At 32.9% G+C, this 25647-nt stretch overlaps 3 protein-coding genes across 4 annotated transcripts; 1 reads left to right on the forward strand and 2 right to left on the reverse strand.

The window, feature by feature from the left end:
* Positions 1–5628: 5628 nt before the first annotated feature.
* LOC122588734 (metal transporter Nramp6-like) lies at positions 5629–12227 on the forward strand. Its single transcript, XM_043760907.1, has 14 exons — positions 5629–5883; positions 6163–6333; positions 7096–7174; positions 7250–7290; positions 7536–7614; positions 7783–7887; positions 8718–8827; positions 8928–9109; positions 10124–10193; positions 10293–10466; positions 10558–10662; positions 11257–11388; positions 11497–11592; positions 11681–12227. Exons 2-14 carry the CDS (start codon positions 6241–6243, stop codon positions 12014–12016), a joined length of 1602 nt encoding a protein of 533 aa, XP_043616842.1. The 5' UTR covers positions 5629–5883; positions 6163–6240; the 3' UTR covers positions 12017–12227.
* Positions 12228–12668: 441 nt separating this feature from the next.
* Positions 12669–15803, reverse strand: LOC122588639 (cinnamoyl-CoA reductase 1-like). Its single transcript, XM_043760794.1, has 5 exons — positions 15609–15803; positions 15161–15315; positions 14856–15041; positions 13685–14037; positions 12669–12983 (listed from the first exon to the last, which is right to left on the reverse strand). Exons 1-5 carry the CDS (start codon positions 15730–15732, stop codon positions 12797–12799), a joined length of 1005 nt encoding a protein of 334 aa, XP_043616729.1. The 5' UTR covers positions 15733–15803; the 3' UTR covers positions 12669–12796.
* Positions 15804–19892: 4089 nt separating this feature from the next.
* On the reverse strand, positions 19893–24619 carry LOC122587215. Of its 2 annotated transcripts, none has more exons than XM_043759321.1 (13): positions 24296–24619; positions 23137–23340; positions 22786–22967; positions 22491–22617; positions 22236–22403; positions 21911–22154; positions 21675–21802; positions 21458–21528; positions 21308–21359; positions 21108–21191; positions 20972–21027; positions 20719–20793; positions 19893–20623 (listed from the first exon to the last, which is right to left on the reverse strand). In XM_043759321.1, the coding sequence occupies exons 1-13, from the start codon at positions 24419–24421 to the stop codon at positions 20158–20160; spliced, it is 1983 nt and encodes a 660-aa protein (XP_043615256.1). In that variant the 5' UTR covers positions 24422–24619; the 3' UTR covers positions 19893–20157. The 2 variants fall into 2 exon arrangements, with proteins under 2 accessions (XP_043615256.1, XP_043615255.1); XM_043759320.1 differs by having other exon boundaries at positions 21675–21805.
* Positions 24620–25647: the final 1028 nt, after the last annotated feature.

Raw genomic sequence — 25647 nt, forward strand, 5'->3', positions numbered from 1 at the left:
CTCTTTGTCAAACAAACAAAGTTGTAACCATTTATTTATTGGTATTCTCTAATAAATCAAACAAATACTCGTAGCACTATAAAACTTTTGACGCGATCTTCTACTAATTCGAAGACGACAAAAATATTATAGTCAGCTAGAAAACAAATACCACTGCACGTGCATATGCATTTAAACATTGGTCATACAAAAAGTACATAGAAATATAAACAAACGAGATGGGTACCCGCACAATGCGGCGGTGACGCCAACGGGCGGTGCTAGTGGTGGTGGTGTTAACGATGTGATTATTAATCTTAGAGTAATAGATGTAAATGGTAATGTAGTTATTATGGTTAAGAGATGTATATTTTGTAAATAACTTTATTAAAAATATAATAGAGATATTAGGTGGAAATATTTAAATTAATTAATAAATGAGATAGATAGTTTTGAAAAATATGGGTGTAAAATATTTTAAGAATATATTGGATAGATTTAGTGTGTGAGTTAGGAATGTGTTGAAAATTAAGGTTAGTTTGTTTATTAATATAGTATAGATATAGATTTAGGTTTAGGAATAAAGAATTTGGTGGTAGTGTAAATTAAAAGGATAAAATAGGGATTTTAAAGGTAGACTGTTTAATTTGGGAGGGGTAGTTTGTTTATATAGTAAGTATATATTTTTATAAACTCTTTCCCATAGCCTATTACTCTGTATTATTTAGCGATTCTCTAAACTTGTTGATAGAATAAGTATATAAGGGGCAAGGGTGTAGTCGGCTTGTTTTATCGGCAAAAACCATCGGCAAACATCGGCTCATCGACTACACTATAACACGTGTATCGGCTAGTTTTGGCAAGTTTAATCGGCTAATTTTGGCTATATATATCAGCATGTTTTGGCCGATCCTTGTAAACGTTGGGAGCGTGTACTTGTTACTGTTTTTTTTTGTTGTGCCAATCCTCTCACTTCGCCAGAAACCTAAAAAATCAATTTGGGGGTTTTCGATTTTGAGGTTTGATCTACGTTTTTTTTGCTTCTATTGTCGGAATACGTGCCAATAAAACTTGTCGATGCTCCTAACATGATATATCACCCTTTCCGGTGAGATCCGAAACCCCTTTTTAGGGTTTTCAGTCGTTGCTGGCCAAAACTTTGTTTGGCTTGTGCAAAGGTGTAGTTGGCTATGTGACTACTTGTTGGTTCAGTTTTCCGGCGATCCCTTTTTTGGGGTTTCTGATTTAATCGATATGGTTCTTGTTGCTTTTGTTGGTTCGATTTTCCGGCGAGCCCTTTCTTGGGTTTCGGTGAACTGCTGGAGATGCTGCATGTTGCATCGGTTTTCTGGCGAGCCTTTTCTTCGGTTTTCCGGTGAGACTGCTGCTGCTGTTGCTACGGCGGCTGTAGTTTTCCTGCGAGCCCTTTCTTGGGTTTATGGTTAACTGCTGTTGCTGCTGGTTCTGCTACTTACGGCGGTTTGTTTTCTAGCGAACCTGTTCTTGGGTTTCTGGTTATACTGCTGCTACTTATACGTATATTTAATTTTTTACATTGTCGTTAGCTTGTTTGTGATTACCTTGTTAGTGTAGCGGTAGCGTTGCCGGATTTTTCCTTGGTAGCGTTGCTGGATTTTGTTCCATTAAAGCAATAGGTAGTCGGAAAAAGTAGTTCTTAGCCGATGATGATATCGTTGAACAGTTTTTTAGGTTGCCGGTTAAATGAGCGATGATGATACAAATGTTCGTAAAAATGGGACTCGGATGATCCGAGACGTATCTTGGCGGGGTAAACCTTCGGGTTAGCAGCCATGGCACCTTCAACTTCCGAAATTCCCGACCCCCAAATTTTGAGCCCAATTTTTATTTTATACAAAAAAGGTCACTTTTTTAGTTTTCCGACAAGTTTGATTCATATTCCGGTTACCTTTGCTATGTTATGAAATTGGCAAATTTTGGCTAGTTTTTAGCAAAGTCACATGTCGATTTGTCATTGGCCGGAAATTGTCAAAACTTGCCAAATTGCCAAAATATTGACACTACACCCTTTCCCTAAGAGAAAGTACCCGTGCAATGCGGCGGCAGAGCGGTGACGACGGGTGATGGTGACATTAATGGTGTGGTTATTAATGTAAAGATAGTTGACTTAAAGGATAACAAAGATAATGAAAATGGACACTTATAAAATATGAGATATGTGTAAATATGTTTGGTTTTATGTAATGGTTTTAGGATTAGGAGTAAAATAGGTAATTTAAAGGCTGAATTGTTTAAAGAAAATAAAGAGTCTTTCACTTTATTATATAGTATGAGAACGGTACACGCACATTGCGGTAGTGATGGAAGTGGCGACGGTGATGTAATGGTGACGGCGGCAGTGGTGGTCGGGTGGTGGTGGCGGCGAGCGATGGTAGCGGCGGTGGTGGCGGCGGAGATTGGTGGTGGTGGTGGTGGAAGTTATTGATGTAATGTAGTTATGATGTATGGTACATCATGTATTAAAATGTGTACATTATTGAAACTTAAAATTAATATTGAAAAATTAAGTTCAATGTTGAAAATCAAAAGTGAATTTTCTTTATAATATAGTATAAATAGATATAGATAACTTTGGAACCAAGAGGTTTATATACACAAATACATTGGTATATTATTGTTAAATTGATATGTGTACAGGTCCTTTATGAGCATATATTGAAGTTAAGGGACAAAAACAATAACTACCAAATATTTCATCGATGTAAACAAATCTTTAATAATCAGTCTTTTTAAAAAAAAAATCAATATTTATTAGTTATTCTAATTAAAATATTGAGATTACAATTTATTTTTGATGTGGTTACACCATATATTGTTCGTTAAAAATTATGACATGTCCAATATATTAATAGTTAAGGGCAATATCTTAACCACATTGAAAAGTCTATAATACCAAGCACATATATTTATTTTGTAAAAAAAGTTATAAAAAAAGACTATGCGAGAAAGGAAAAGTAAAACAAAACGAACGTGTACGTTTATTTTTGTTCATTAAAACCAAAAATCAAAAACTAACAAAAAACTATAAAAAACTAAGAAAGTTATGCAAAAAACCAATAATAAAACAAATAAACAACATAATAGAATCAGAACGTTATGTAACGTGGCAAAATCTGGTTTAAACGAGATGCGACGTGACAAAGTCCGATCGATGCAATGTTTTACTTTAATATCAAAATTTTGTTGTAGGACTAAACTAAAGATTGTTAAAAATTTTGTGGTTAAATTAAAAACTCCTAAAACTTTGTTATAAGATTAGACTAAAACTTATAAAAAATTTGTGGTGGATTTTAGAATTTCTAAACTTTACTATTCATTTGCATTTGTTTTAATATAGAAGGTAATATTTACAAAATGTTACTTTAGACCCATGTATATCATACATGTTTAAAGAGATATGTCACCCGGGCGTTGCCCTAAAAAACATTTCTTTTATGTATATGGTAGCAATAAAATTAGAAGAATTTTTCAGGCGTTTATCGTGTACGATAATATGTAAAATTTATAACATGTTTTCAGGATCATCTTATACACCATTTTAATTGTCATGAAAATTACCAAAATGCTAGTGATTTGTCACTGAATTGTAGATATCATATAACATAAAAGTGAAAGAAATCGATTAGAATATCCAAAAACTAAAAACATAGTACGTAATATTTAAAACAACAAAACAATATATTCGATTTTATATATTATTTAAAAATGTGTATACGCAAAACGTAAATAACATGGACTGCATATACGCAAAACTTATACTTGTATCAATAATTTATATCGACATATAGATATGTAAGTTCAATGTTAGAAGATGGTCTTTATTAAAAAAGAAATAATCAAAAAAAAAAAAAAGTAACCATAAAAAATAAAAGGTAAAAAAACAATATACTGGAGTTTATATATTCTTTAAAAACGTGTATACGAAAAAGGTAAATAACATATACTACATATACGCAAAACTCATACTTGTATCAATAATTTATATCGATATAATAGATATGTAAGTTCATTGGTAGAGGATGGTTGTTATTAAAAAAGAAATAATAAAAAAAAATAAGATGAAAACGTAACCATACAAAATAAAAGGAAAAAAAAATTAGAAGGAAGAAGGAAAACAAAAGCAAAAAAATATAAAAATAAAAAATGAATAAATATATATTGGCACAAATTCAATTCAGACATCACTTCGCTACGGGGGTCAGACATATTCTAAGTATACTTTATTAAGTTATAGGTCATTTTTAATGATAGTAAAAGTGTAACATAAGTCAATATCTCAATTTACAAAATCACATAACATTTAATGATTGTTAAGTCACGTTAGAGAGAAGAACCTAACTTCCTGTTAGATAAAAGAACATGATTTGTTGCAATTTTCGTAACTCCAGTTAAACATCCAAACAGAATTTAACGGTCGTTAGTTGTTGGGACCATTATTGCAGGTGGAATTAAAAAAGAAAAGAAAAAAAAATCCATTTTCCAAAATTATATATATAGTAATGACAAATTAGATTTCACCTTTTATATATATATATATATATATATCATAAACATAATGATTCATAGTTTCATACATATTTCTCAAATATATAAACAATATCTACAATACTTATCATTATTTAAATATTTTTAAATATCAATCTTAATTGGAATGTATTTATGTCATGTGATAAAGACAAAAAAAATTATTAAAAAATCATACTCGAGTCATGTGGTGGTCGAGACAGTGGCAACAACTGTATGATGGTGACAGTGACTAGTGATGGTGTCGAGTAATTTAGATCATTAATGTAAAGAAAAGTAAAATAGATAATTTAAAAGATAAAAGTATACATTTTATAAATATGTTGGAGGATTATGTGACATATGAAAACTCCAAAATGCAATTATAGATTTATGGTATATAATCACATATTCAGTGTACTAATTTTTATCATCCATTTGTATTATATCTTGAATCTTGTATATTATTATTATATAGGATAATAATGTTGTAAAAGTAATGATGGGGTTATTGATCAAATATGTTCGTAACTCTCGTTATTAACTTACTCTTACAAATATAGAAAATGAGATTCGAACCTTGATTTCCTCAAGGTTTAATACTTTAAGGGCGCGTTTGGTTCACAGAAAGTTTTTGTAAGGAATAAAATCTTGCAACAAAATTAGATTCCGAAGGAATGAAATTTGATGAATTGTTTTTGTTTTCTTAAAATGTAAGAGGATGAATGAATCAAATTTCATCCAATAACCCCATGGATTGAAGATTTCATCATTTGATGAAATGTTTACATTCCAATGAAATGAGATTCCATCATCTTTTGACAACCAAACTTACCACGTAATGTAATTCAATTTCAATTTTATCAGATTCATCAGAATATGTGAACCAAATGCGACCTGATATATTACCAATAAGTCATCAACTCATTTACAAAAAAAAAAAAAAAAAAATTGTTAAGTTTTTAATATTAGTTTTATAAATTTATTTAACTTAAGTAATATTTAATCGTCAATACAACAAAATATACATTTAAAAATCCTGAAAATCTGACATTGCCATCTAGATAGACAGTGGAACTGTGGAATTGTGAAAAGATGAGTGGTGTATCTATCTATGTATCTATGTGAGTAGTACGGGTATATAATAAGTCAGATACTTCGAAAACCATTCAAGTCGCAACAGAAGGAAGCTCTCGCTTTACTTACTTTGCAACCCAAAGCTTCTTCCTTCTTTCTTTTCTTTCTTTCTTTCAATCGGTGGAAGGAGCGTTACATGCATAAACCAACCCTCTCTCTATCTCTCTCCCTCACTCGCCCGCCGCCATATTCATATATCCATCTTCTATATCCATATAACTAAAGGTTCCCTACTTTCAAAACTACATACATACTTACACTTACATATATGTATGTATTTGCATTCTTTCAATATCTGATCTTGATTGCCTATTTGTTAGAAGTGAAGTATTAATGTCCATTTTTGTGTAACATTTTTGGTGGCTTAATTGATTATAGATCTGAAACGCATGTGTTCTGTAGAGGCCCCTATTATTAATATTTATCTATATGACATCATTGCATGTTTTTTTTTTTTTTAATGTTTCAAGTCTGATGATATTTTGTTTCAATGATTATACATAGTGAGTGCAAAGAAAGAATATATATTGAGGTTGGAAGAAAGAGTTTAACCAAGAAAAAAAAAAAAACAGGGGAATTAAGATGGCGGCAAAGACGGGGTCTAGTCAGTTCATGACTAATGCGCCGCTAATCGATACTTCTTCTGATGCTACTAATCAGATTGTTGTTCCTGATGTAAGTGCTTTTTATTCATTATTAGTTAAATTATTACGGAGCATTATTTTTAACCTATCATTCTTATCTGTCTGTTTAGTACTATCTTAATATACTAATGGTTAAGGTAATTATGTTGTGTTTTTTTATGAATTCTTGGATTCTATCTTTGGATTTATATATGTTCTAGCAATCATGGTTTTATAATGTAAATTCTATACAATAATACTATAGTATAGGTTATCAAGCACACTCACAAATTAATTGTTGGAAATTTTTATATTTTTTGTTTACCAACCTTCTGCCAAAGTATTGAATCTATGCTGCCGTAAAACTATTTTGTTTTTCCAAAAACGCGAACATTTCATGCATATCATCACACATTTATACACTTGTCCTCGATAGGACTTGAACCCACAAACTTTCGGGTTGGATTAACTTGAATACCGCTAGGCCAAAGGCCTTTAGATTTTAGTTAATATACGATTACTTTAAAAAATTCTTTTTTCTAAAGGAACCGTTGTTCCTGTTGTTATACTAAAACATGCTTTGGATTTTAATCCTCAAGTCAAATAACTTGTAGCATGCATTTTTCCCAACTGACTATTATTGAAGACTTTGTAGTGTAACTTTGTCTTGTTTATTTTTGTTTTTGGTTGGCATCTCACGCATGAGATAACAAGCATGAGCTGATACTTATTTTCTCTCCGACAAGAGTTTTATTTCGAATGTGAAATTTTGATAGTTCTTAATTGGTTTGGATTTCATTGTTTATATATGCAGAAGACTAGTTGGAAAAACTTATTTGCGTACATGGGTCCAGGCTTTCTTGTATCCATCGCGTACATTGATCCGGGAAACTGTAAGATACTTATTTTGCATGTTTCTGGTTTACATTTAATACTCACAACTGACTCGGAATACATTTTTCTCGCAGTTGAAACTGATTTACAATCAGGAGCGCAGTACAAGTATGAGGTGCTTGTGCTTATATATATTGTTTCTGATGTATTTATAAAGAATCTTTAAGGTCGATTTTTAGTGGCACATTCATCTTAAAATCATATCGGTGTTATCCATTGAAACTCTATTAAAGTATCTGATCCTTGTAAATTTTTAGTTGGTTTTGTTAATCATCTGATCAACCATGTAGTTGTATATAACTTTGTGAATTATTATTATGCTCACTATCTACACTCCTGTGTATTCCTCTTTATTTGCAGTTACTTTGGATCATACTGGTGGCCTCAGCTGCTGCTCTTGTGATCCAATCCTTGGCGGCAAACCTGGGGGTTGTTACAGGTATACAAATATAACCTTTTTGCATTTCTCAGTTATATCCGATTTATATCGCCTGTTTTATAGTTTTTGTTTAATATAATGCTAACCGGGTATCCCTCATACCCAAAAAAGTTCTATCCAAATTATCAGTCATAAAAGTGTCTCATCTTTTCTTGTATAATGTATTAGGAAAGCATTTGGCTGAGCATTGCAAAAACGAGTATGAGAAGGCGACCAATTTCATTTTGTGGATTCTCGCTGAAATATCCATAGTTGCGTGTGACATTCCTGAAGGTATTGGCACTTTTATTGTTTCTTTTTTTCTTCACACGAATTAACTTTAAAATTCGTTTCATGTAAAATGTGATAATGCTTTTGGTAGACATAAACATATGATTGCTAATGATATTTCCAAAAGCAGGTTGTCTAATTATCAGTAGAGTAAAAAGTAAGGGGTCAACATACTTCAGATAACTTTAGGTCCTCTCATTGCATCAGATAATGTTCCTTGCACATGTTCTCCATGAGAAGTAATAAAGGCATGCTAAATGCTAACCCTTTTACCTGCTAAAAGTTTTCATTATCTGAAACCCGTTGATCAGCATGTGCTAAATACTTTTTCTGTAGCTTGAGGACCTCACATGACTTAAATACATTACGCGGGTCATTCAAGTGATGATGTCTTTAACATGTCATCAACCCATACCCGGTTCTATTTTACCGCTAGTATGTGGCTTGACTGTTTATATTGTCCAATATTCTGTATTCGCTGTTCTAAGACCTTTAAAAAATGTATTCAAGTTGCACTAACTTATTTTCTTTAAAAGAGAAATTTACATGTCGAATAGATTACATTTATGTTCTGTTTTCACTCTTAAAAAAATTACTTTCATCGTTCACTGTTATGCCATCTGCATTTCCATAATTTTGGATAGATGAACCTGTTTAAGAAAAGTTACAGATGTTACCACATCTAAACTACTATACTATGAGTATCCTTGTGGGAATAAGTTTTCATGCTATTATTAGATTTATATAACATACGCAATCCATGACCAGTCAGCATTTATCAAATCTTAGTGTTAGTTGCTTTTGGACCTGACATGATAATTTGTCATGTACAGTAATTGGCACAGCATTTGCACTAAATATGCTCTTCAGTATTCCAGTATGGATAGGTGTGCTGCTCACTGGTTTTAGTACTTTGATTCTACTGGCACTACAACAATATGGGGTAATCTATATGTGGTTTGACTCTCACGGAAATAAATATATTTGGATTGGTTTGCTAAACTCGATGGCAATCAACTAAGATGGTTTGTGGTTGTTTTTAGGTGAGGAAACTTGAGTTCTTGATTGCTTTCTTGGTACTGACTATAGCTGTATGCTTTCTTATTGAGCTGGGAATTTCCAAACCAGATGCTTCAGAAGTGCTATATGGGTTGTTTGTCCCCCAGCTCAAAGGCAGTGGTTCAACTGGCCTTGCAATTTCACTGCTTGGTGCAATGGTCATGCCGTGAGTTATTTTTTCTTTTCTTTCCTCCTTTTCTACAGTTTATAACTCAATATTGGTGATAGCTAGATGTGACAACATAGGCGAGTTGGGTAATGGGTCGGATCAGATTGGGTTAACCCAAAACACATTTTGTTCACCTTTTATTATTTTATAAATGTTTTTGCATTGAATATGATTAAAAAGTTTTTACTATAACAAAAATAATTCATTATATTAGATAAAAAGAGTTTTATGTATTAAATGTATACTTTGGGTGATTTATGACCAGGTCAACCCATTTTACATGTTTTCTTATCAGCTACAGTTTATGACTTTGACCATTTATTGCGTTACAAACAAAACTAAAAGGTAAATGCATTGAATATGATTAAAAAGTTTTTACTATAACAAAAATAATTCATTATAGCCTTACAGGGTTTTGCTAAACGAAGCCCTAAGGGCTTTCGTTAAGGTGCATTAATTAGTTGTACACTTACCATAAAATTCAGGGGGTGGGTTTTCAATATAGAAATGTACAATCTTTTTTATGCACGTTAAGTGAAGCCCTAAGGGCTTTGTTTAACATTTTCCTTCATTATATTAAATAAAAAGAGTTTTATGTATTAAATGTATACTTTGGGTGATTTATGACCAGGTGAACCCATTTTACATTTTTTCTTATCAGCTACAGTTTATGACTTTGACCATTTATTGCGTTACAAATAAAACTAAAAGGTAAATGGATGAGGTTTTTCTTGTTCAGATTACCTACTGAGGGCAATTTTTTGACTCAGATGTAGGCGGCCTAACTGGGTTATCCCATGGTCTTTTCTGAACCCTTTCCATGGTCAGCCCAAGATGTTTACCTAGGGAGGTTCGAACTTGAGAGATCTCTTGTGAGTTGTGGAGACATTAGGAAACCTGACCACTAGGCCCCTTGGTGGTGGTTTCTAGGAATCGACCCATTTACATGAGACTTATAGCTAATTGCAAGGCATCATGTATCTTAATTGTGATTGTCTTCCATCGATGCAGGCACAATCTTTTCCTGCACTCAGCTCTCGTGCTATCTAGGAAAGTGCCAAGATCAGTTAGTGGAATTAAAGTATGGGACTTGTTCTTTTGTCTGTATATATATTTGTTTTAAAAACGACTACCGTTTGATACAAAATGAACCCGTTGTCAAAGAAACTTCTGTTTACAGGAAGCTTGCAGATTTTACTTGGTAGAAAGTGGCCTAGCACTTGCAGTGGCGTTCCTTATTAACATTTCAGTTATATCATTAAGTGGTTCAGTTTGCAATTCTTCGAATTTGAACCCAGATGATCAGAAGAGCTGTGAAGACTTGGACTTAAATAAAGCATCCTTTTTGCTTAAAGTAAGTGTCATTAGTGAGAATAATGATAATATAAACTTTTCCTTTTGTTCTGTTTTTGTCTTAATGGTGGAGCTTCTTTTCATCTTTATAGAATGTGCTAGGTAAGTGGAGCTCCAAGGTATTCGCAATTGCTTTGCTGGCATCTGGTCAGAGTTCCACAATTACTGGAACATATGCTGGCCAATATGTTATGCAGGTATATTTTAAATAAAGTTTGTTTTTTCATAAAAGGCTTATTGAATTAGAAAATTTCTTAAGAAGCTTTCTATCTTGGTTGGTCTCTTGGTATGTATTGACCTATTAAAGTTGTGTCGATCTGTTGACAAAGTCGGTTGGTGGGTTGAGTAGTGGGTCAAAATGGGTTGTTATCTAATTCTTTAAAGAAATGATTTTGAAGGTATTATGCATTAAAAAGTACACTTTTTGGGTTAGCTTTCGACTATTAATTTTATTCTTTATTGTTATTATTATTTTAATCACTATCTCTTAAAATAAAACATAATCTGGATCAAATGCATTCTCATGTAAATTGGGCAAAAATTGGCACCTGTAGTTGTATCATGAGACCACAAACAGAAGTACATAAATCCGGAGGAGCTTAGGCCGCTTCTGATATCCATTATGGTGGCAATGATCCTCTCATGACAGAATCTTTATACTAGTTAATGTGTTCCTGTCATTAAACAATGATATATGGAAGAAACGTTTGAGATATATTCTTGTGTGTGGGATTATTTAATTGTTCAGCCTCTTGATCTTTTTTGTTTATCACGATTATGTTCTGTTGCAGGGGTTTCTAGACCTACGTATGAAACCATGGCTCCGTAACTTTTTAACCCGGTGTTTAGCTATAGTTCCTAGTCTAATTGTTGCTCTCATAGGAGGCTCTGCCGGAGCTGGAAAGTTAATTATTATAGCTTCGGTTCGTGGCATTTAACTCTCCATTTTCTTTCTTTATTCTGAATAGTGATAATTCATATTATTCAAAGAACTCCAATTCTTGCTAACATGCATTTCTAATGTGTGACAGATGATATTGTCATTTGAGCTACCTTTTGCTCTCATCCCACTTCTCAAATTCACAAGCAGCGAGACCAAGATGGGAGGATATGCCAACTCAAAGATTGTAGGGATTACTATGCAGTTACATTCCATTAATGAAATACAAATTGATTGTGAAATCCCTTATCAATCACTAAATTGTCTATTTTCAGATCTCGGCAATCACTTGGATCATTGGTTCCTTAATTATGGGCATAAACATTTACTTTCTGGTTGATCATCTCATATCAGTGCTTGTTCATGGCCATTTGCCACTGGTGGGAAAGATATTTTGCGGAGTGTTGGGATTTTCAGGTATGTTGATTTATTTGGCTGGAATTGGATATCTGGTGATACGTAAAAACAAGGAGTCATCACACCTTCTGGCACTCACGGCTCCTGAAAGCCGGGAGATGGAGAGGAATGCTTCTGGATATGATGGCCAGCCAAGACATGACATAATTAGCATGCAACTTCCTCAAAGGCCAACCACAGATGATGCAAATTGAGTTGTAGAGCCTATTTAGAATTGACCGATAGAGGTAATGTAACATGCTCCAACTTCACAACATAAATAATGATATCATTCACAAATGATGCATATCTTTATATCTATAATATAATTGGAATTAGAATTTCCAGCATCCGGCAAGTTCTTATATGTTATGAAAAATCAGATGTCTCATCTATGGTTGGCTATATACGAAAATTGGGTGAGAATGGTATGTGTGACAGTGTTGTGCATTCACTGTTTGTGGTCAATGATGTTGTGATGATATATATTAGCATATATAAATTAGTCTTTACATTGTTGCATCCTTTTCATTGAAACCAACAATGGCGGCGATTCACCTTACAATCAAGGTACATCATACATGTAGTTGGAAAACAAACTGTATTTTCCAACAGGACATTATTATAAATGATTTGTGCTGAAATCTCATTTTCATATATTAGGTAGGGACAAGTAAGGGCATGCTCCTAGGTAAGAACATCCTTCAAAAAATTCCTTAGTTTTGGTCAAGCTTCAACGACAAAGGATATCCAAGGGGCACCCAACGACACCCCATCGGAGATAGCCTAAAATTTACACATTTAAGTTCCATCTTAGATTGCAAGCAACTCATTAGCTCACTCTACATAAGATTATAACATTACGTGTTTGTACCAAATTGATTGAATACATTACTGAGAACTAGTTACAAACAAAAGGTAATTAAACAATGACATGATTCGATGAAAACATTGATATCATACTTTCACGCACTAAAATATATGCCTAAAAGTTACTAAGACTGGATACGGATTTGGTCATCGTTTTGTGTTGGTTGTACCGGAAGGTGACCCTTTTCTTGTAAGCTCTTTACGGTCTCGTATAATGACTGTTTTACTGGGGTAAACTCGAGACCCAAATCCTTCAGTTTTTGGTTTGAGAATTTGTATGGCTTTGCTCTTGGCTTTGTTTCATCTTTACACCTGCAAGTTCACCAACAATTTCAACATCCCTTTCTTCTCAAAAAAGTAAACTTTAAACAAAGAACTTTAAAAGTTTTAGTGATTAGTAACAAACCCATCAAATGAGTTGTAGTTGGTGAATGGGTCCAATCACTTAAGGTGATCCATACACGATGAGGGTCCACAGTAGTGTTGTGTTGTGATGGGTAGGGATATTGTGGTTGGTAAGCATTTGTCCCAACTACTTTAAAGTTTAAAGGGTCTCTGAGATGGTTGGTTTGTTGAGTGTTTTTCATCATGATGTTAGGAAGAGACAATTTTTTGAGTATTTTTATAAATTTTTAGATCTTATCATTCGAGTCAGTTTACGAATATGACCAGTTTGTTTAAGAAAAACAGACAATTTCCATAGCATACTATTCTATTAATTTATTTATTTATATATTAAACAATATCGTGTATAATAATTGGGGTGTAGTTGATTAATGTTGGTGCAATCTTTATGACTTTTGGTTTTTGATAAGGTCAAAAATTGCTTGCTAATCTACTCATGGGCTCATGGCTTTGGTTCACCAACCCACTTTTGATATCCTTTATATTATATTAAAAAATAAAACCAAATCAACTTTTCTATTTGTAGAGGTCTCAATTATTCTCTCTAAGATGAAGATAAATGTTCATATACTAATTATAATATAATAATGAGATTTCATGTCACTTACTTGGTGGGGATTGGGTATTCTGGGAAATATTTGGCCAATATTTCGACCACTTCTCCTCGATGAAGCACACTCTCGGCACATAGGTAGCGACCAGAGGCCGAGGGGGTCTCGAATAGCAAAATGTGTGCTAACGCGACATCTCGTACATGGACGTATGCTTGGACTGAATTAGCATAGGTTTTAGTTGATCCAGTGAGGTACTTAAGGATATGAATAATGCTGGCGTTGATCGTGGGTTGCAATAGTGGTCCTAGCACCAACACTGGGTTCACGGCGACCAGGTCTACCCCTCTCGCCTTAGCCTCGTCCCATGCAGCTTGTTCTGCCACTGCCTTTCCATAGCAATACCAATTCTGTAGTGATACACATTTCAATTGCGCAAATTAGTATTATTGGTTACAATATAATTTAAAAAGTGCTAAATACATGAATGTCGTATAAAAATTTCATGTTTTAATATCACCACTGAACCTTATAAACTACTCTACCATATATATACGGTTTAGTTGGTAACACGATTATGTACGCCTGTTATTGCTTTTTATAGTGGAAAATAACCACTCAGAATGAGACGTTTCACTACTTTCCTACCACTGTACATATTTGGTATAACCTTAGTGTTCGACTAAAATTAATATCTGAAATTAATATAATTTGAAACAGTCGTCATTAATTTCAATTATTAATTAACTAGTCACATATTTCCAGCCCAGTCATACAATGAATTGAATTCCTAACCTATTTTGTCTCTGATAATTTCTCCAATATAAATGCAGCCCTAAAGGTTGTCATAAAAAACTTTAACTTTCCGTATTAAAAGCCCACCTTAAATTTTATGATAAATGTATAAATAATTTATATACTTTTTTAGCAAACCCCTAATTTTATATATATATATATATATATATATATATGCAGGCCTAACTATATAGTTTTTTAATGACAAATTAAGCCGGGATTCAAAGATCAATCAATAAATATATATTTTAATATCAAGCTGATGGAATGATGAGTAAGTCATACCAAACACTAGGAAATTGTAAACGATGTGTACGTTAGTATTATTAATTTATTACCACAAGATTAAGAAAAACATTCCATGATTCATTAGTTCATTATATTTATATATATACGCGTATATATGATGAAGTAATTAAAGATGGAAATTAACCTTAGTGTTTTTGCAGAATTCAAGATCACTCCAGCAAGTCTCATCAACGACATCATCAGGACTCCGGTTTGGGTCCATATACACGGCGCCGATCGACGACGTAAATACAACTCGACGTACTTTAGCCTCGGCTGAGGCCACTATTACATTCCTTGTTCCTATCACAGCCGGTTCCACCATTTGTTCCTATTAATTAATTAATTTTGATCATAAACAATAATACATAATAATTAGTGATTAATTTAATTAGTGTCGATCGAATTGAATCGGCATCTCATTAGTAATTTAGTGAGTGAATTACATACAGGGTCATCGGTGACAGGAGAAGCCGTGTGGAATACACCGTCACAACCATTAATGGCTTCACGTAAGCTCTCGAAATCTAGAAGGTCCGCTTTGCATAATGTTAACCTCTCTTTCGCTCCCTCCAGTTCTCTCAAATGGTCATTCTTTGGGTCATCTGTATATATATAAATAATTCAATTATCAATTATATAAAGACTAAATAACCAACTTTATTATAGATATATGACAGATTAAATTAATAAACACGATAAATGCCACAAATTAAATTATGCAGTAACGCCTTTTAAATATATATAAGCAAAGGGTGTAAAATTGAAATAGTTAGTGGTGTACTAGTCACTTTAGTTTCTATTTATGTATATGTACATATAAATGAATCTGTTTCATAATTTAAAATATAGTCAGCAAATATAAACTAGCTACTTATTATTTTTTTTTTTACTATACCTGGATTTCTAACGGTTCCTCTAACAATATAGTTTTTTTCCAACAAAAGTTTGACCATCCATGAAGCAATGAACCCACCGGCGCCGGTGACACAAATGGTTTGACTAGATGATGCCGGAGACATTGTTATTATGTAATTTATGCAAAGTAATTGAATGGATGTTATTATTAATGTATGTTATGAGTATGCAAGTTTGAATTATAGTAGATAAATGAAAGGAAAGAAAAGCTATATTTATAGATGGAGACTTTCACCAACTCACCCACCACCTGTCTTCGCCTACCTTTTAGTGCCAAGTCAACAATTGTCATTTTCTTCACCAACAACACTACTATAATATTAATTTATATTTATATTACTTTCATTTTACTCGTTTCTTATACTTGCAAAATTCATTCTCACATACTATTAGTATTTTATAAAACAAGTTTATCTTAAACTTTTCAACATAATTATGCATAAACTTTTAGTATAGAAATATTACAATGATGTACTGTTGATTATTGATTTGACATTTTTTTCATTTCAATCTTAGATGTGAATTATTATCATTATCATTATTTTAATAATAAACTAAGATTATTAACGGGTTTTCACTAGCAAATATGATCATCTCTATCCTCACGAAAGGAAATTGCCCACTATAATTATCTGCCTAATTTTCCATTGTTGTAATTGTTTTGATAATATATCCATTCTTGTTTTACTACATATTTGAATTTTAATTAACTCTTTTCATATTTTTAGGTTTGTGATTGATGTAAATTGCAAGTGTAGGCACATAACATTAATGTAAAAGTAGACTTATAACCTACTCAACTTACTAGCTAGGAAAGTATAGTAGGAAATTCCTACTAGGAATACCACTTGGGCGATTACGATAATAAACTTCAATTCCTAGTCATTAGTGTAACGAGTATTAGTGCTCGTTCGAGTGATTACGATAATCAGGTAAAAGAAGTTTAAAATAAGTCTTCTCTATGATGGTTCCTTGTAATCAATTTACAATGATTCTAGCTAACATAATTAAGTACCGTAAAACAAAAGCCATCATATGTTCTCCAAGATAGTAAATTAATATATTCTGTAATATGTAATAATCATTGACTTTAATTATCCTTTTTACATTGTTTTCATTTTAATTTAGGGTTTTTCAATTCTAATAACAACCTTAAGATATGTAGTGCGCATAAAAAATTTGTATTTTTTTTAAAAACAATTTTGTAAAATTTATAATAAGAATACAATAAATTTTATACAAGTTAATGACAAACCATAAGGTTGTCGTTAGCTTGACCATCTAATACAAAAACTCATTTTTATCTAACTAATTAAAATTGGATTAAGTGAAAAACTTCCTCCTTTAATTAGGAGCATTAATCCTTTTATCTTATAATATGAATAAGGAGCTAAGTAGTTAATTACTAAAATAGCGGTGTAGCGGTCAAGGTCCGCTATATGCTATATTGGTTATAGCGGTGAGATAGCGGTGGTATAGCGTTAATGAAAATATTATGCAAAATCTATATATATATAATACTTAATACTTAATATTTAATAAAAATATCAATTAATACTTTATACTTAATAGAAATAGCAAAAGTCAAGCTTAAAAGTGTTAATATTTGAAACATTAGTTAAAAATTAGTGTTTCTTTCAAGTTTTGGGCAAAAAAATAAAAATAAAAACGCTATAGCACCGGTATTTTACCACTCTTTGGACCGCTATAGCACCGATAGCGGTAAAATAGCGCCGCTAATAGCGGGACCGTTATTTTGGCCGCTATTTTACCTCAGGTCCGCTATCCGCTATAGCACCGTTATAGCGTCGTTATTAAGTATTAACTACACAGATAAGGAGCATTGGAGCAACATCCCACCCATCTCGTAGAATACATGATTTTATCCAACTGGATGAGTCGTCCAATTCCAAAAATAGGAAAGTGTATATCACCAAAAGAGAAAAGTATATAAAATTTGAACTTTAATTATCCGAGAAAGAAATCAAGGATGCATGGTGAAGTGCAAGTTATGGAGTGTGACAAAAGCATGATGTAATCCAAGAATAGTGATGACTCGATCGCCTTGATAGGAGTGTTACACCTACAAGGTTCATTCGTCTGATCGTCTCATGTGTATATAATAATTAATATTTCCCGATCATTTTTAACACGTCTCATTATTTTCATATTAGTTAAAACTCTTTCAAATAACGTACATTTGTTAGTTTTACAAGTTATTGAAGAGTGTTGTTAATGATTTGCTACTTTTAAAAAGTTTAAATGAGGCTAACTAAAGTAAAGAAAACTGGTTGTGGCAGCTTCTGACATCATGCGGAACTATATATAATTTATTACTCGTATAAATTAACTACTTACGGTTAAATTAGCCTAAATGGAGCTAGTAGGATTATAAACATTGCGGTTGTTTATGTGTGTATCTATCTTGATATGATGAATGGTGTTCAATAAAACTAGCTAGTATGCAGCGGAAATAATTATGCAATATATATATTAACAAATTAAGTTAGTGAATATGTAGAACTATTGAGATTTGGTATTATAAGTATTGACATATATCAAAAATATCAATAAAAGTATATGTTACCACTCTTTTTATGGAAAAAGTTTAATAAATTCTTCATGCTTCAATTCAATATGTTTTTAGTATAATTAAATTTATGTTTTGTATGATTTAAGAAACTAACTTAATATAAACTTCAATCTATACTCATTAGAAGTCACACCCGCATAATGTATGGGCGCACGACAACAAAAACGAAGAAGAGTGATTGTGGAAGAAATCTTGCTACTTGAATTATTGCAAACATATACTATGAATTAGAGAATTTGCATTAACAATATTATAGATTAGTAAAGACAAAACCATTTAAGGTCATAATCTTAAAATTTAAAGTAAGGTCATAATCAAGACATAAATATGTTAAAAAACAAATCAAGAGATAAATACATGATTTTCATATATATATAGAGTTTAAAAAATTCAAACATTAAGAAAATCTCCATTTTATTTTATAAGGAAAATGATTAATTACTTCGACTTTTTCATGTGACTTAATGTTATACTTTAAAAGATAATTAGAAGGTTCTATCATAGAGATTAAACATGCATGCTCCCAATACCAAAATCTCTTTAGGCTATGCAATAATTGCAATATCATGAGGTCTAGTAGCTTAGGCCATATCAATTCTGAATTTAATAATACTATATATTCTAGCATCAACAACTTGACGAGGGAACGTGGATGGAAGCTAAGGTCGTGTTTCCTTGTTAGCCATGGATTGCACAAACCGCCCACAAACTATGATCTGGTACTACACCCTTTGACTCCCCTCATCCTACACAAAATTTAGAATATTTTACGAGTATTAAACAAGAGTTAAAAAGTTTATTACATACATTGCTTTCTTGTGTGTTACTATATTTTTGCAATTTTCGTTTATTTATCCTTTTCTTTTCTTTTTTTTTTTTTGTATCGATGGCTGCTTATAAAACCTCATTTTGTTACGCCAAAGATTCTTCGAGTCTAAACACCTAAAAGCTAAACCATATAACCTGACTTGAAAAATATCCCAATAATACGACTTGAAAAAACCGGTTTGAAAGGTTTTATATATTCATATGTGTAAAGTCCACATGGTAACACATTCCGAAGATGCAATGTAAATATGCAACATGAAGAGGTCATCATTTAATCATTGGAAAGTCTCTTTAATTAATTATAAACTTTGCAATGTAAATTTTGTTTGTTTTGATGTTTTACCAAACCTACAATGTTGACTAATAACCTCCTACATCAGTTGCTTATAATAACTTTGTTGAAATGATAATGTAATGCCCATTATTTGGTCCTATGTGAGTTGGTAAGATTGACCAGCAACCATGAGTCAATAAATTGTAGTCAACAAAGCCCACAACAAAACAAAATCTCAGAAAGATGGATTAAGTCGATGGAAACTGCAATGTGATGCTTTCATATTCTATCTTAACAAACCAGATATTTCCTTTCTCCTTTAAAAAATTTACCAAAACTAATCAAACACGCGTAATATGTTTACCTAATATGTAGCACATACTTGGCATTGATAATGTTAACGACGGGAACTATGAAAATCGCACATCGAGAAACAATGCAATGCCATGAGAGGAAAAGGTCATCAAAATCATTGGCCAAACCCCAATGATGCTATTTCCACTTTTATAACATTTTAGGAGCTGTTCAGTTGAAATCAATTTTTAAACACCAGTCAACGAAGGACCAAATTCAGGTCAACAAAACCATTTCTCATTTCCGGGCAAAACAAGATCAGAGACAAAAATCCAAAAGATTGATGGAAGCCACATGATGATCCTTACATACTATACATAGCATTCAAAAAGATCATGCATCTCATCTCTCGATAAAGATTAAAATCTACTCTGCATATCTCACTAGTGAAGATTGATTGTTGAATAGGTCAATTCATGTCTCCATCTACAAAATCGCCCAGTTGTCCCTCTTGGGGTTTTCTATCCCAAAGTCTTCTACTTATGCTGTATGGTGATCCGGGATTGCACAAGCTAAGTCTTCGTCTTTTTCCCCTATTTGTGCCGTTTCGCTTGGGCCAGGCACACTCTTTTCTTCCAATTCTCCACTCAGATTTGGCTCACCTTCTTGCTCCACCATGTCAGTTTTTGTCTTTTCAGTCAACTGAACTTCACTAGAAATGCCGGATGTCTGAACCAAATCATCCATCTGATAATCAACAGTAGATGAAATGTTCGTGTTTGAAGTATTTGCACCTGCAATTTCATGTTCTTTTGTGGTTTCTGTTTTCGTTGAGTCAGCAGGCGCTTTTTCAGTTACCTTAAGTTCACTAGAAATGTCAGATGTCTGAACCAAATCTTCCATCTGACTATCAAGAACAGATGGAATGTTCGTATTTGAAGTATTTGCACTGGCGATTTCAAGTTCTCTTGTGGGTTCAGCCTTCGTTGAGTCAGCAGGTGCTGGGCTGTTATCAACACAACACACCACTTTAAATGAAAAAATATCATCAATTAAGTACAAAAGAATCAGGTATATTATTAACTAGCATAGGCAATTAACCTTTTTGGTGCATTAGAGTTCTCTTCTGGCATTGGTGACGATTCTAGCTTTTTTTTCCCCTTCCGCGTCAGCTTCCTAATGTTGGTCAAACAATATAACTTTAATGCTGATAATTTGTTTTAATACTTGAAAAGGTTTGACCAAAATGGTATTCAGCTTCCAAAGTTCAAATTGAAAAAATCTGATAATTTGTTTTAATACTAGAAAAGGTATAACAGAAGTAGAAAACAGAAAATCGCCAACCAGCACTTACCTGGCAGGTATAGTCACGGCGACGGGGCTTGGCAAAGCAAGAACTTTCTCAAGTCGCTAAGAATAAGAAAAATTGACATAAATATGTAAAAATAAACATGTATCAGCAAAATAAAATATTAGGAGAAGTCACTAACTCGATCAGGTGACGCCTCATCAAGCATTGTCCACTTCTCGTGATATAAATCCAGCACTTCTTCATCGCCATCAGCATATAGCACCTGCATTAAGAAGCAGAGCAGCATGAATCCAGTACTTATAAAGGAATGCAATAAATTTGTACCAGTAAACCATATCAAGTTTATATGCCAAAACAGCAATGCGAACATCCTCGAACCTTGTACTTGTCAACTATAGGGTCATAAGAAGAAATAACACCTTTATAAAACCTGTCGGAAAAGAAACTTATCAATACTGTGCATGATAAAGCATTGGCTAAACTCAATGAACAGTTTTCCACTTAGCTCATCCATTTGAATGCACTTACATTTTATCCAAGGGCCACCAAACTTTTATATTATGCCCCACTAAATCTTGCCCCCATTTCTTTACATTTTCCTGTGTTGAAAATTAAAGCATTCGATGTTAACAAACGACTTGAAAGAAAGTTTATCTCATAAAAGAGAACCCAATTAGTATAAAACAAACAGCTAACTGTAACATTGTAAATTGCTAATGGAAATTAGCAAACATTTAAGTAGTACCTTTCCATGAAAATCATTAGCAATACGCTTCTTGGAAGAAGGTTTACTTCTACTTTGTACTTTATTCGTTTGTTGTGACAACAGTTCCTCTCCATCATAATCAGACAAGTTATCATATTCTTGGTTTACTACTACATTACATAAAGAATATTCAAACCAACAATCAGATAAGGTTTCCAAATAACGTACATGGTTTTAATCAATGTTTTTCAGGTGTTGTAACAAGACTTTCATACCTTTAGATTTGCCCTGAAATCTAGTTCTCCTTGCATCTTCCTGTGAGTTCTGGACTAAGCTAGGACTACTATCTTGATTTAAATAGTTTTTCTTGTTAATTGGTCGACCCCTTTTGGGAGTTTCTAGTTCTTTTCCCTTTAACTGTTTTTGGGTATCAGTTTTTCGCTTCTTTGTGGATCCCCCATTCACAAAATTATTACGATCCCTTGAGTGAATATTCTTAGCCTTCGCTGATTTGGTTACCTGCATGCAAATAATGATATAAATTCTGAAATAAATTTAAAGCTCTAGGAAAGAAGATAGTGGGATAGATGTATGACGCACCACAGATTCATCTCCATTGACATTCTGGCATAGAAGAGTCACCACTTCAGCGTAATCATCAGGATCAGAGTTTATGAGTTTTAATAATGTTTCAGAGTATAATTGAAGGGTACCATTACAATTCCTCAGGACCTTCTCTGCCAATTTCCATGAAGCAGGCGAAAGATTCTGAAAGGAAAACAGAATAAAATCTTTCAGGAATACTGGATATATACATATAACATGAAGAAAAAGAATCAAGGAAAACTTATGTGCCTGCTTTTCTTTCTTGACATGAAACAAGAGAAGGGATAGAAGCTCGGTGGCAACTTCATCACTTTCTTCAATGATCAAAGTCATTATAGTTTCCATGTCTGAGAATACGTTATGAGGGTGATTTAACCTAGATTTCCATTTAAAAAAAAGTACGTTAATTTATATGCTGATAATTTCACATGAATGCAAAGTTAAACTAATTATCATTCGGATTTTTTAAAAAAATCCATCTATCGGATATTCAGATGCCCACCAAAATAACAGATTCAACTTTATTTGTATCAAAAGCACTCACCTAATGTGACTTAAAAATTGCCGAAACATTTCAAGGACCAAAGCATCACACTCTAGGTCTAGCATCAATAAGCATGATTTAACTTTAGCAACAGACTCTAGAATGTGAATAGCTTTATAATAACTGTCACCGGTCACATTTGATAGTTCCCCAAAAGCCATCACATATAGCTGGAAGATTTCCTGTGTTGAAAAGAAATTAAAAAAAAAAAAAAAAGAAAGAAAGAAAGTTAACAACCAGAATAGGATATCTATAACAAACCTTGTGTTTAAATAAGGAACAACCAAATATATGCAAGCTTCAAAATCTATAGATAAACAAAATGATTAAATAACTTGGTTCATAGAATACCTTCATAATGTCATCCTTATAAGGCGGTTCTGGTGCAGTGATTCTTGTTACTTCACAAAGACATGATGCCACTAATACTCTAACATTCACATCCATATGCTTTAATAGCTCATCACCAATTAGCGCCCCCATCGAGGGAACAAGTGCACCTTGCATTGAGATAGATGGTGCTTGACGCACAAACGTCAAGAGTAGCTCGATTTTCTGAAAACCACAAAAAGTTCAAAACTTTAGCAAATTGGCCAGTATAATATAAAATACACCGTTGTCAAAGGCATCAGCACTCGTGAATCACAAAATTTCTTGTATCTTGTTGTATTCATAATCCATAGATTGAAGGTGTAAATCACGTATCTCAATACGAGACAGCAAAACTCTTGTGACAAATAGAGTGTCTACAAAGATTATCAGTAGCATAGCAATATTTTATTTTCCTAGCTCATCGTATCATATCCCATATATCTTGGGCATATACAGTGATAGCAGTTATGCAATGGTAGACATTCAATTTGCACCTTACATAACAGTTCATCAGGTAATCTTCTTAAAAGTCAAAATACTATGTTGGTGTTTTTTGTAAGCTAGAATGAACTTTGAAGTGTTTGGCAATTAGATACCTTCTAGCTTCCTTCCTCTTCCTTTTCCTTTTCTTAAAAGGCAAAGACTTACACTCCTAAACTACCTAATAATCTACACCAATAGCCTCAAGCGAGACATGAACACACAAACTTTTGGTTGATGGGCTACAAGTCTACAACTTATACTGCTAGGGTGTATGAAAATGCTTATTTATCTGCTTATGCTTGTAGTTTTACACATATAAACAATAACAAACTCTACCAAAAACTGGTTATCTGCTTATTTTACAAGAAATATACACTACCAAATAAATACGTAGACATTTATTTACTCATATATTTTAGCTGAAAACACACACCCTTATTTTTGAGGGAATTGGGTAATGCTTACATTCCCATTTCCTAAAACCCTTTTTGCAGGGTTCTTGAAGAAACAAGTAAATTAATATAAAATGCAAAATTCTTGAAAGAAGAAAAAAAAGAAAGAAAAAAACTTGATTAATTAAAAAATCATATAAACAAAACTTTGCTAACACAACGTATAAATATTTATAGAAGAAATAAGGGTTAATTGGGCTTACATCAAGAAGGTCAAGAAGGTTTTTGGTAGTGAAATTAGAAGAAGAAGAAGGAAATGCAGCAAGCTGTTTACCAGCTTCTTTAAGCTGTTGTTCCACTTCATTAACACCCTGTAACATATCTTCCATTTTCTTGAATCAAATACAAACCCTAAAAACAGGGGTATCTCAATTAAGAAAAAAATAAACCTAAATATGTGAAGAGAAATGTTATGTATGTACGGTGATGTGTTTGCAGGTAGTCTGGTGTGAGTCAGAGGGGGTTTTGTTTGATTCTAGACATTTCCATCACCATTTTCCTTGTGAGATAACTGTCTAAGGCTGTACTTCAAAAAAAAAAAAAAAAAGATTAAAAAAAACCTATAAAATAATTTGGTTCACGGTTCACCATGAGGTTAAGAGATAACTCTACTTAAAAGAAAACCAATTGAGTATAACTATGTTACCTAACAAATGATAGAAGAAAACTCAAAAGACTAGTCTAATGGTTGAGAAAGCTTATTTGGTATATAAATCTTACATTGGTTTCTCATGCAACCGATATGGGACAAGTCTTATACCTTGCAATGGTTTCAATCCGTAACAAACTAGACTAATTTGAGGTTCGGTACCCTAATCAACATGTTACTGCATCATCTCATACATATATCCATAATAATATGGGTAAATTACAATTTTCGTCCCTAACATTTAAAATTATAATTTTAACCTTAAAGTTGGCATTATTTTGCAATCAAGGTCGTTCGTCAAGACGACGTTCGTTTTTTGCCGTTAACGTACGCAAGTGCTAAACATGTGAGGGTATTAATGTCATTTCCTTGTTACACCTGAGGGACTAAACGTGAAAAACGTGACATGTTTAGGGACGAAAATTGCAAAAACGTGTAATTTCTCTAAAAGACTAACACTTGTGTTCTTATAAAGTTCCTTTTACTTTTTACTTCCATCTTTTTCAGGTTTTTGTTCATACAATATACATCACTACCAAAACCACCATCATCAATAAATTATGATACATACCATATAAATACATATTTTCTTATTAACTTCCACATCTTTTTTATTTAGACAACATCCACGTTCATATTTGATATTTCCTTATCAACTTTCGCCTCTTTTCTAAATCTTTTGTATCAAAAATCAAAAGATTTGAAACCCAAAAGATTATATATACGTACACATATACATACACCCACCTACTTCGCCGGAAAAACCGTTGTGTTGAACCTCGTCGTAAAACCGTTGGCCACTACATCAGCCATCACCACCAAACAACCCCACGGTACAACTACCATCATGGCAGCCCCCTCCCCCGTCGTTGGAGAAGCACCAACAACGGCGTCCCATCACCGTGA

The sequence above is a fragment of the Erigeron canadensis genome, chromosome 2, assembly GCF_010389155.1.
Source record: "Erigeron canadensis isolate Cc75 chromosome 2, C_canadensis_v1, whole genome shotgun sequence".
NCBI classification, from domain to species: Eukaryota; Viridiplantae; Streptophyta; class Magnoliopsida; order Asterales; family Asteraceae; genus Erigeron; species Erigeron canadensis.

What these genes read in the sequence shown, in the direction of transcription:
- LOC122588734 (XM_043760907.1), top strand. Translation starts at nt 6,241, where the DNA reads ATGGCGGCAAAGACGGGGTCTAGTCAGTTCATGACTAATGCGCCGCTA. An exon ending in ATCAGATTGTTGTTCCTGAT is followed by an intron (nt 6,334 to 7,095) that starts GTAAGTGCTTTT and finishes TTATATATGCAG; the next exon opens with AAGACTAGTTGGAAAAACTT. An exon ending in AGTTAATTATTATAGCTTCG is followed by an intron (nt 11,389 to 11,496) that starts GTTCGTGGCATT and finishes AATGTGTGACAG; the next exon opens with ATGATATTGTCATTTGAGCT.
- LOC122588639 (XM_043760794.1), bottom strand. Translation starts at nt 15,732, where the DNA reads ATGTCTCCGGCATCATCTAGTCAAACCATTTGTGTCACCGGCGCCGGT. An exon ending in AGGAACCGTTAGAAATCCAG is followed by an intron (nt 15,316 to 15,608) that starts GTATAGTAAAAA and finishes ATATATATACAG; the next exon opens with ATGACCCAAAGAATGACCAT. An exon ending in AATTCTGCAAAAACACTAAG is followed by an intron (nt 14,038 to 14,855) that starts GTTAATTTCCAT and finishes GTATCACTACAG; the next exon opens with AATTGGTATTGCTATGGAAA.
- LOC122587215 (XM_043759320.1), bottom strand. Translation starts at nt 24,421, where the DNA reads ATGGAAGATATGTTACAGGGTGTTAATGAAGTGGAACAACAGCTTAAA. An exon ending in TCAATGGAGATGAATCTGTG is followed by an intron (nt 22,155 to 22,235) that starts GTGCGTCATACA and finishes ATTTGCATGCAG; the next exon opens with GTAACCAAATCAGCGAAGGC. An exon ending in CTATAGTTGACAAGTACAAG is followed by an intron (nt 21,192 to 21,307) that starts GTTCGAGGATGT and finishes TTCTTAATGCAG; the next exon opens with GTGCTATATGCTGATGGCGA.